Source organism: Mustela nivalis, assembly GCF_964662115.1.
Source record: "Mustela nivalis genome assembly, chromosome: 6".
Taxonomy (NCBI): domain Eukaryota; kingdom Metazoa; phylum Chordata; class Mammalia; order Carnivora; family Mustelidae; genus Mustela; species Mustela nivalis.
Window position 1 is genome coordinate 83314649 of NC_139025.1, and position 11559 is coordinate 83326207.

The following is an 11559-nucleotide window of genomic DNA, read 5'->3' on the forward strand; positions in this document are numbered from 1 at the left end:
GTGTCCTACAGGTCAACTCGATTCTGACACTACCTACCCAGAATATTATTAGATTCTACAAGTTAGGGGGTCAGTCCCACAAGGCTGTCCTCTGCCTCTGACATCAGTCTCAAGCCCAGGACTGACCGGCTGATAAATAACAAGTTCCCACGAGCCTCTCCCTGGGTTCCATTAATTTGCTAGCGCAGCTCATAGAACTCAGAAAACCCGTTTACTCACTAGATTACCTGTTTATTAAAAACATACTAAAGACAAAATCAAGAGTCAGCTGAAGAGATGCACAGTGTGAGTTCCAAAACAAAGGAGTTTCTGTCCCTGTGGAGTGTGGGCCCAGCAGTGAAGCACAAAGTGTTCTGATTCATCAACCCACAAGTTCTCTGAAAGCAAACCTTCCGGGTTTTTACGGAGGTGTCATTACATAGGCACAGGTGATTAAATCACTAGCTACTGGCAACTGAACTCAATCTCTTGCCCCTTTCTCCTCCCCAGAGGTCAGGGGCACGCAGCCTCAATCCTCCAATCAAATGGTTGGTTCTCCCGGCAACCAGCCCACCCTTAGATACGCTTTCCAAAAGTCACCCTATGAACATAGACTCAAGTGTGGTTGATAGGGGTTTGTTACTACTATCAAGACACCTTTGTCATTCTTGTCATTTAGGAAATTCCAAGCGTTTTAGAAGCCCTGTGTCGGAAAGGGGATGGAGACCTAACCTACATTTCTTATTATAGATCATAATATCACAATAGTTGTTCTCAAAAGTATGGACCCTCAACCCTCCCTACTCCTCTCCACCTACCCGTATCTCAGCAGCAGCAGCAGCCCACCAGCAGCCGCAGCAGCACCTGAGAGTTTGTAAGAAATGCAAATTGTTGGGCCCAACTCCAGCCTTATGAATCAGCGTCTGGGGTAGAGCCCAGCCATTTGGTTCTAACATTCGGTTCCAAGTGATTCTAATGTACAATGAAGTTTGAGAACTATTTGCACTAGAGAAACCAGAATCATTTAGAGTTGAAATTCCAAGCTAAGAGGTAAAGAAAGCTCTTTATTTCAGATGAAGGCCTAATTCAGACTATTTATAAAAACAAAATTTTCCAAAAATCTGTTTTCTCCTTCTATGTCCTTTTGGCTTTTTTTTTTGTTTTAAAGATTTATTTATTTATTTGACAGACAGAGAGATCACAAGTAGGCAGAGAGGCAGGCAGAGAGAGAGAAAAAGAGAGGGAAGCAGGCTCCCTGCTGAGCAGAGACCTGGATTCAGGGTTTGATCCCAGGAACCTGAGATCATGACCTGAGCCAAAGGCAGAGAGGCTTAACCCACTAAGCCACCCCTTTTTGGCTTTCTTTTTAAAACTGCTTTATTGAGGTTTAATTTATATACCATAAAATTCATCCGTTTTAAGTATACTATTCAACGGTGCTTACTAAATTTACAGTGTTGTGCAATCATTGCTATAATCTAGTTTTATAATATTTCCATCACTCTAAAAGGATCCCTTATGTGTGCTGGCTATCATCCCTGTTCTCCCCCCAATCCATGTTCTTAAGACCTAATTTTTTTTAACTCTCTAGAGCCAGAGCACACTGGCTTCTCTACCACTACCCGGACAAGCAGGAAGATTTGCCCATCTGCAATCGCTCTACTCAGTTTCTATCTTCTTCCTGTGGCCAGTGGAAACTGAAAGTCAACTGAGATGTGCAGCTAAGCACAGAAACATTACCGTAGCTCTACTTATCTAGAAGTTCCCCTCTATCTTGGGAGGAGAGTTTAGTGTAGTGGTTAAGACCATAATCTTTTGCGCCAGACATATCCGGGTTTAGATTCCTACTCTGCCATCTCCTACCATCTGTGTGACACAAAGCACATTCCCTAACCTACTTGACCCCGTAGAGGACTGAAAGGGATCAAGTATGTGAAGCACTTAGCAGTGTCTGGTATACAGTAAGTACATAATAAAAGCTGAGTGTTATCTGATGAGGGTAATCAGCTTTGAAGGCCAAACAGCACCTCCCCTACTGGCTTTGGGGGCTCAGAATGAGCTCAGCACAGCAGAAATATCTATATTCACACAGCACAAAAAATGAAGAAGCAAGCTGGCAAATTAACCGGTTAATTAGTTATATTTATCAAGGTAAAGATTCCTAATAATCTAAGGCACAAATATAACAGCTTAAAAACATAAATGAGCTAAACATATTTAATCTATCTGTCCTTTTTCATTCAGTTACAGACTAGCAGATTCTTCTACTGTGAAATCTCAAAGTAATTTTTCCTTAGTTATTACCTCTGCCCAGAAAAGGCATTCTCCTGTTATTGGGGACCCTCACTTTTCAATGCACATGATAAGAACTTGTGATAAGAACAGACATATTTAATAAAATAAGCATCTGGGTTTCAACCAATGATCTAATTCTCAGATATAGATTTAATCATAAATCTATTATTCTTTCTAAAGATGAACTTTCCACTTCCCAAGATCCATATCCAACAATTATTCTTAAAGATTGTATTTATTTGAGAGAGAAAGCATGAGCCAGAGGGAGGGGCAGAGGGAGAACAGACTCCCAACTGGATGGGGAGCACGACGACATGGGGCTCATCCCAGGACCCTGAGATGACGACATGAGCTGAAGGCAGATGCCTGACCTACTGAGCCACCCAGGCATCCCCATATCCAAAACGTCTAAATCCTTAATGTAAAACACTCTCACCTCCCAATACCATCCATATCATTTTGCTTTTACCCACCAGTATTCTGGGGTACATCTATTAACATCAGCCCCATCTTCAGATCAGGAGGTGCTTAAGGGCAGTGTCATAACTTCTTTTTTGTATTTCTGACATTTAGCATGATATCCAAGCAAATATTATTAAAATAATGAATAAATAAATGAAAACTACTAAAAACTAGGGTCCTCAAGAAAGAATGTAAGGCAAAATTTATTATGAATACATCCTTGGTGCTTACCACAGCAAAGGAAAAAAGTAAAGTTCTCACCTTTTGACTTTTAATTTGTTCTACCACGACCATTACAGAGGGAAAAAGGAGCTGGAACTGCAAATGACAGAAAAATTAGGAGGGCACATAATCAAATATAAGGGGGAAAAAATGACTCAGGAAATGCTTTTGATTCTAAATAGTCCCACTTAACACAAAGACGGCAATACGGCAATACCACAGAACAGCCAAGATCCAGTATCCTAAGGCAATTCGATATGGGTTTGGCTGCAGAGGGAGAATGACAGAAGCAGTTTCTATTTCTAAGGCTAGTATAACTGTTAATATTGAAGTCAACACAGAGCATTAATATCAGACACTAGATTTTTACTAAAATTTGGAGCTTTCTAAACAGTTCTGATCTCAGAAAGTACACAAAATATAAAATGCCGGGCTCTGAATCCAGAAGGAAAAATGTGCTCAAAAAATAATGTCTTAAGTTCTTCTTTTTAAAAATAGGTTTAATTATAATTTTTAAAATTTTTTTAGAGAGAGGGGGTGGGCAGACGGGGAGAGAGAGAGAGAGAGAGAGAGAGAGAATTATAAGCAGGCCGCATGCCCAGCACAGAGCCTGACACGGGGCTTGATCTCACCACTCTAAGATCATGACCTGAGCCAAAATCAAGAGTCAGATGCTTAAATGATTGACCCACCCAGGTGCCCCTCTTTTTTTTTTTTTTTTTTAATTCTTCACTTAAAAAAAAAAAAAAGATTTTATTTATTTATTTGACAGAGAGAGAGATTGACATCGAGAGAGCCCGATGCGGGACTCGATGCTAGGACCCTGGGATCATGACCTGAGCCGAAGGCAGAGGCTTTAACCCACTGAGCCACCCAGGCGTCCTACCACCAAACTGTCTTAAAATTTAAAGGGACTTCTTTATTTATTTTTTTTAAAGATTTTATTTATTTGACAGACAGAGATCACAAGTAGGCAGAGAGGCAGGCAGAGAGGGGGGGGGGGAAGCAGGCTCCCTGCTGAGCAGAGAGCCCGATGTGGGGCTCGATCCCAGGACCCTGAAATCATGACCTGAGCTGAAGGCAGAGGCTTTAACCTGCTGAGCCACCCAGGTGCCCCTTCTTCACTTATTTTAAAGATTTTTAAAGTAATCTCTCCAGCGAACATGGGGCTCAAACTCACAACCCTGGTATCAACAGTCACATGCTCCACCAACTGAGCCAGCCAGCCACCTCTTAAGTTAGATTATTCTAACAGTTATCAACAGATCCTAAGGTATTTTATTATTTGGGCAGCATACCTGATCCAAGGAGTAATTGACATGTGATATGGAAAGATGGGGGTCAGCCAGGAACTGCAACAAAAACCACTGTGATTAAGGCTCCATATAAAACATCTCAATCTATTTGATCTTTGAAAACTAGGTAGGAATCTGAGAATGGGCACCGTGTTAGTTTTAGGTTATGGAGAATTGATAGTTCGTAGAGTATTAATTCTGATTTTTCAGGTGACCAAAAAAAACAAAGACAGGGTTCTGATAAACTCACTCAAGAACCTTTGCCATGATCTGCATGCCACTTTGACTGTGGCTTGGGCAATCACAAATTATATTGTACGCTGCAGCCATGCAGAAAATAGCTCTCTCTTAACTACCTGACCACATTAAAGGGTATTTCAAATTCAAGAACATGCCCTAAGCAACTGTCCCAGAGACGCCTTTCCCATATCTACTCTCTCACCTCTTGTTCCAAATCAAGCAGTGCTTGGCGATAAGGCTGCAAAACGGAATCCAGCCCCGTGCAGAAGGCCCTTAGGTAGATTCCATGTAACCCACCTTGGCCCTGCTGAGATGGATGGTGATCCTGAAATCAAACACAGAGAACTCAGCCTCATGTCTTATACTCTAAAACCTGAGGAAAACATTATCTTTTGTTAGTGTTACTGTTTTTGCTTGATTCCGTAGCAAAGCCGTGCTTCAGTGAGAGAAAAAACCAACTAGAGAGAGAGATTTTGAGTTTTTACCTTTTAAAATGTGATATTTTAATTTCCCATGCAGCCTAGATGTTACATTCAGGTAGGGGGCACCTGGGTGGCTCAGTCAATTAAGCATCTGACTCTTGATTTCGGCTCAGGTCATGATCTCAGGGTCGTGAGATGGAGCCTCCACATGGGGCTCTGTGCTCAGCATGGAGCCTCCTTAAGATTCTTTTTCTTCCCCTCCCCTTTTCTCTCTCTCTCTCTGCCTCTCTAAAATAAACAACCAGGTACTACCTCATATTGTCAGAGGAGATTTTTCTACAACTAACCTTATAACTTCCAGCTTAAATGGTGGCTTCCCATTGCCCCAAAATAATACCTCAACTCCTCTGCATGGCATACAGTGGCTTCTACATTCGCACCCCTAACTATCTCTCTAAAATTATCTTTTACTGCTTCCAACTTCACATTCTCATTTCCAAACTACCCACAGTTCACCAAATGTGCCTTGCTTCTATTTCTCACCCCCATGAATCTGGATGTGTTCCACTTATAACAGTGTACTCATCTTTGTGACAAATACCTACTCTTCCTACAGGACCCAACTCAAGCACCTCTTTTCTCAGAGCCCTTCCTAACTCTCCCGAGGAAACGAATCACCCCCACATTGTTGCTTTCAGAGCATCTCTGTGTAGTGCTGGAACTGTACTTTGGTTTATATGCCCCCTTCTCTAGACCAAGAGCTTTGTGATGGAAGGACACGCACTTTATTCATCTTTGTATTTCAGCTTCTAGCACAGTTCTTTGAACACAGGGTAAATATTTACTGAATAAATAAAATGACCTCAATCGTCCTTCTAACATCCCTTCTCCCGCCTGGCCTGGTAACTCATCAGGAGCACGAATCTGATCGTCAACATGAGGCGTGGTAAGACCCTCACCAAGAGCCTACTTGCGAATATGGCTGTCTTTCAGGAGACCTGCAATTTTTTCCGAAGAGCCTCTTCTGTATTTTACACGGGGAATTACAGAGGGAGCTGACTAGAGGCCACGATGACCAGCCCCTTGGGCTAAGTTCTTCTGACTTGGTGATCAGGGTCTGGTAGCAGCAGATACAATCACAGGACACCACAACAAACAGGGTAGGAAGCTCAGCTTCAGGGGTCATGAGGCCTGGTATAGTCAGAGGATGCTGCAAAAGGTACTAGCAGTTCCTGGAGATAAAGGTTCACAGCTATAATAAGACTGGCATGGGTATAGGGTGAAATAGACCAGATGGGCTTGCAACCAGCCAATTTTGTTTTGATCTTCTGTCATTCCAGAGAACTAAACGTCTTCATTTATCACGAAATGAAAGAGAAATTAAGTATACTTTTTACTGTTCCAAAAAAAGAGGCACTACAGCTATCTTTAGAATTTGGGAAAGTAGGAATTCACTTATTATATAAGATAAAATCCATATAGTCACAGGAATACAGAACAGCTTTTTCTCTTTTAAGTGTTACTTAGGAAATTAAAACTAGAGGCCTTTTCATCTATCTATCTATCTATATATATAGGTTCCAACTCTGATAATTCATGTGCCCTCATTAATATGATTTTATAGCAAAATGGCATTGATTAGATTTTAAGCTCACATTTAGCTTACGCATTTCCAATAAAATACTTTTGAGAGAATCAGAATCCCTGTCCCAGAAAGGAAAATATAACGCATTATTCTCCAACTCTTCTGCCCCACAGATGAGCACCAAAGGCCTGACAACCAATTTATATAAGAGAGGTTACTGATTGCATTATTCCAGGAATCCTTCCTTTTCCTTTCTAGAAATCCCCACCTTTCTCCCCAACCAGAATCATTGTTTCAACTGGGCAACAGTCATCACTGAACCACAGTCACACAATTGTGTAATCTTTTTATTTACCACAGACAGAATTACAAACTGCTAAAAACGAAAGGGAATTTTAAAATTTCTCTTTAAAAAAATATGAGTGCTTACTATGTGCCAGGCACTTTGCATGAATTACCTTGTTTAATCCTTACAACTCTGTGAAATACGTACACTTATTACCCCTACTTTATAGATAAGTGAACTGAGCCAAAGTTACTGAGCATTAGGTTATTGCCAAGCAGTCTATGGCCGGTAAGTGATAGAGCAGGACACAAATCATTGACCTCTACACCATTAATCACAATTAACATATACACTTCCAATTAACTCATATTAATGGATACTATTTAAGTGCTTGCTACATGCCAAGCACCTTCTCTGATTTAACTCTTTTATTTTCAAATAAGAAAAATGAAGCCCAAAGAGCTTGGTTGATTGGCTTAATGTGACTAAGGAAGTTAGAAGCAAAAAGATCTGAAATGATGCTTTATGTTTTTACTGCTGGAATTGGAATTCTGGTCCAGCTCAAACTACTTTAACTCAGGTCTCCTAAAACTCAGGCAAAGCATATTTTCTCTTACACCAATCTGCCTAGATTTGTCCCTGTGTATATTTTTCCCCTTGTTTGAGCTAGTTATCTGGCCCTCACTTGAATAATTCCAATGATAAGAAATTCATAACATCTTAAGACTCATTTCATATCAATTATCAATGGATTTACTCAAAGCCTGACATGGCTCCTGACCTCTGGGGGTGTCCAATCCCTGGGACCGGCAGCCTACCTGTTGCTGCACATGGCCCGTGTACTGTTCAATGAACTCGGTGAAGCGAATGTAGTCTGTGCCCAGCCGGCAAAGGCGATTCAGGACGCTGGTTTCACTGGGATGGAGAAATGGGAAGTCCTGTGACACCTGCAGAAGAGGACAAGCTAAAAACACTGATGCCCACATATCTCGAGGTGCTTCAAATGCTTCATACTATGAATCACTCCCGTTCTCAAGATGCCCATTTAAGTTTGGTAAATTCCAAAGTGCTACAAAGGTGTTGCTCCCCATCCCTGACCTAATTAGGTTTATTGAAATAGTTGGTAACACGAGGTAAAGAATTCAAACACTACCAAGTGTTGCACATTAAAAACAAGCCAACCTCCCCACAGGTGGCTAGGAGTTTTTTACCCAATTTCAACAAAGTCTCTTTAGCGTTACTGCTCAACAAAGTCTCTTTAGCCCTACTGCTCAAACCGGGATCTGCACTCTAGAGGTTTCTCAGACATATTCTTAAGATTTACAAATTCTCTACTAAATTTTAAATTTTATTTTCATTTCCATAAAAATGTAAAATTAATATAACATACTATAATCTATAAAAGCACCTTATAACTGGACATATAAATGTAGTGTCCATATTTTCATTTGTATTTGGTATTTCATTTCATTGGGTATTATTTTAATTGAAAGGAAGGCCAAATAATAACCTACTGTGCTATATAAAGGTTTCGTAGCACATCGAGTACAATGAAGTAGGAGAATGTACTCATTCACATTTTTTTTAATACTGTGGTAAACTATACATAAAAGTTACCATTTTGGCTATCTTTAAAAGTACAGTTCTGTGGCATTAAATGCATTCACACCGTTGGGCCTCCCTCACCACCATCTAACTCCAGAACTTTTTTATCTTCCCAAACTGAAACCCTCTATCCAATAAACAGTAACTTCCCATTCCTCCCTCCCCCCAGCCCCTGGCAACCACCCTTCTCTTGCTTGTCTCTATAATTTTGACCATTCTAAGTACTTCAAATATGTGTAAATACAATATTTGTCCCTTGATGACTGGCTTTTTCACTTCATATGATGTCTCCAAGGTTGATCCATGTTGTAGCATGCGTTATCTGAATTTCCTTCCTAAGACTGAAAAATATTCGACTGTATATTTGCTCAGCATTTTGTTTATCCAATTCATCTGCCAAGGGATGCTTGAGTTACTTTTACCTTTTGGTTACAGCAAATAATACTGCCATGAACGTGGGTATACAAATATCTGGGTATTGTATACGATACATATTTGTGTCTCTTCTTTAACTTTTTTGGGATATGTACCTGAAATTGAAATTGCTAGATCATTTGGTAGTTCTATGTTTAATTTTTTTGAAGAGTCACCCTATTATCTTCCACAAGGGTTGCACCATCTTCTGCTCCCACCAGTAATGTACAAGGGTTCTTATTTTTCCATGATCTCACCTACACTTGTCATTTTGTTTTTTCTGAATGGGTATAAAATGCTATCTCATTGATCTGCATTTCCCTAATAATCAGTCATACTGATAATCTTTTCATTTGCTTATTGGCCAGTGTATATCTTCTTTGGAGGATCAACCATCATTTAACCAATACCTACTTATCCCAGGCACTGTGTTAATATCCCAAGATTAAATAGTGAACAAAATCAGATGTAGTTACTATCCCCAGATGTGGATGTCATCTTTACATAATAGTAAATGTAATAAATAGGAGCAAAGAAGAATTTTTCTGTTACCAAATCCATAATACGTTTAGGAATCCATTTTTAAAATATTTTATTTATTTATTTGACAGAGAGAGACATAGCGAGAGAGGGAACACAAGCAGGGGGAGTGGGAGAGGGAGAAGTAGGCTCCCCACGGAGCAGGGAGTTCAATGTGGGGCTCCATCCCAGGACCCTGGTATCATGACCTGAGCAGAAGGCAGCTGCTTAATGGCTGAGCCACCCAGGAGCCCCTTAGGAATCCATTTCATGCATATTTTAATGACACAACACTAACCATATCTTCAAGTTAATAACTTAACAACACAGTGCTTAAGAATCTGTCTTTGGGGGGCATCTGGGTGGCTCAGTGGGTTAAAGCCTCTGCCTGCGGCTCAAGTCATGATGTCAGGGTTCTGGGATGGAGTCTCACATCGGGATCTCTGCTCATCGGGGAGCTTCCTCTTCTCTCTCTGCTTGCCTCTCTGCCTACTTGTGATCTCTCTCTCTCTGTGTCAAATAAATAAATACAATCTTAAAAAAAAAAAAAAAAGAATCTGTCTTTGGGAGGCCAACCTAATTACTCTGTTTAGTGCAGTGTCTCCCTTCAGCTGGAACTATACCCCCAATAAAGCCCTACCTGTGGCTTTGAAACAAACAAACAAACAAACAAAATTCATATTTGGAGTCAGAGTGCCAGTTTTAAATCCCTGAGTTGCTGCTTACTTGCATGAAAACTTAGGCATATTATAATAACTCTCTGTGCCTCAGTCTTGATATCTAGAAAGTAGGAGATGGTAATTGTGGGGATAAATGTTAATACACGTAAAGCTATGCACACTGCAAGTGCTCAAGACATGAAAGCAATTTTTTATTATTAGGACAGCTCTACACAGTTATCAAGTGATAATTCCCATTAACTGGAATTTTGAGCAGTGCTTTGTTGGCAGAGTTTTAGAAATGTTCAAGATCTAGTTATTCTGAAACAGCAAACAGTACTTTGAAGTTATTGATACCATTTGGTAAAACCCACTTAAATGAATAGGCATTCTTATTTATTTATTTGTCAGAAAGAGAGAGACAGACAGGGACAACACAAGCACAGGAAGAGGCAAACAGAGGGGAAGCAGGCGCCCCATGAAGGAAGGAGCCCCATGTGGGGCTCAATCCCAGAACCCTGGGATCACCTCCTGAGCCAAAGGCAGACACTTAACAGACTGAGCCACCCAGGGGTCCCTGAACAGGCATTCTTTATCACAGACTTACTGATGTCAAAACAGAGATCTGTAGCAGTCAAACTATTATTAAACTCAGTGTTGGAGATTTAGTTTCAGCAAAACAATAGTATATGTCACATTACATCACCAGTTCTCAATCAGGCAATTTTGCCCCATTTGGTAAATGTCTGGAATTAGTTTTGATTGCCACAATTCAGGGGGTACTACTGACATCTAGTGGGTAGAAGCCATGGGTGCTGCTAAACATCCTATAATGCACAAGCAGGACACACTCCCACAACAAAGAATTATCCAGTGTACAATGTCAATAGTGTCAAGGTTGAGAAACCATACATTAATGTTATTTTGAATTTATTCATTTGATAGTTTTGTTTATTTTTTAACAAATAATTGGCTTTACAGTTTTTATTTATTTATTTTAAATATTTTATTTATTTATTTAACAGAGCTCATAAATAGGCAGAGAGGCAGGCAGAAAGAGAGAGGAGGAAGCAGGCTCCCCGCCAAGCAGAGAGCCCGATGTGGGGCTCGATCCCAGGACCCTGGGATCATGACCCAAGCCAAAGGCAGAGGCTTTAACCCACTGAGCCACCCAGGCCCCCCTGGTTTTACAGTTTTTAAAGAGCAATATGCTTGAGTTTATATTTAGGTTAATGTGTACATATATTTAATATTATAATAAAATGATTTTTATCAGTATTAGGCATTCATAACATTTTCCCCCTTTATTTGATTGTGAAAAACATGCTCTGCAGAAAGTATGCAATATTTTCTGTTTTTAGAAGTCTTTTTCTTCCATAAATATCTGAACACTTACTATATGGCAACAATACCCAGTGTTCATCACAAGAAGTGTACCCCTTAACCTCCATCACCTATTTCACCCATTCCCTCATGTCCCTCCCCCTCAGGTAGCCACCAGTTTTCTCTATAATTAAGAATATGTTGCTTGGTTTGGAATTGGCATTACTTTGTGAGCTAGATTCAAATCTTGCCA

General features: G+C 40.3%; 1 protein-coding gene across 5 annotated transcripts in view; it reads right to left on the reverse strand.

Moving 5' to 3' along the window:
* The window catches only part of TUBGCP4 (tubulin gamma complex component 4), a 38281-nt gene that overhangs the window by 25599 nt on the left and 1123 nt on the right, over positions 1 to 11559 (reverse strand). Inside the window, exons 2-5 of one of the 5 annotated variants that reach the window (XM_082735425.1) lie at positions 7605 to 7733; positions 4696 to 4818; positions 4257 to 4310; positions 2998 to 3054 (exon numbers count right to left, since the gene is read on the reverse strand). In XM_082735425.1, the coding sequence (XP_082591551.1) occupies positions 2998 to 3054; positions 4257 to 4310; positions 4696 to 4818; positions 7605 to 7733 (363 nt within the window). The remainder of the gene's footprint in view (positions 1 to 2997; positions 3055 to 4256; positions 4311 to 4695; positions 4819 to 7604; positions 7734 to 11559) is intronic. The other 4 variants (XM_082735427.1, XM_082735426.1, XM_082735428.1 and 1 more) reach the window with 4 other exon arrangements.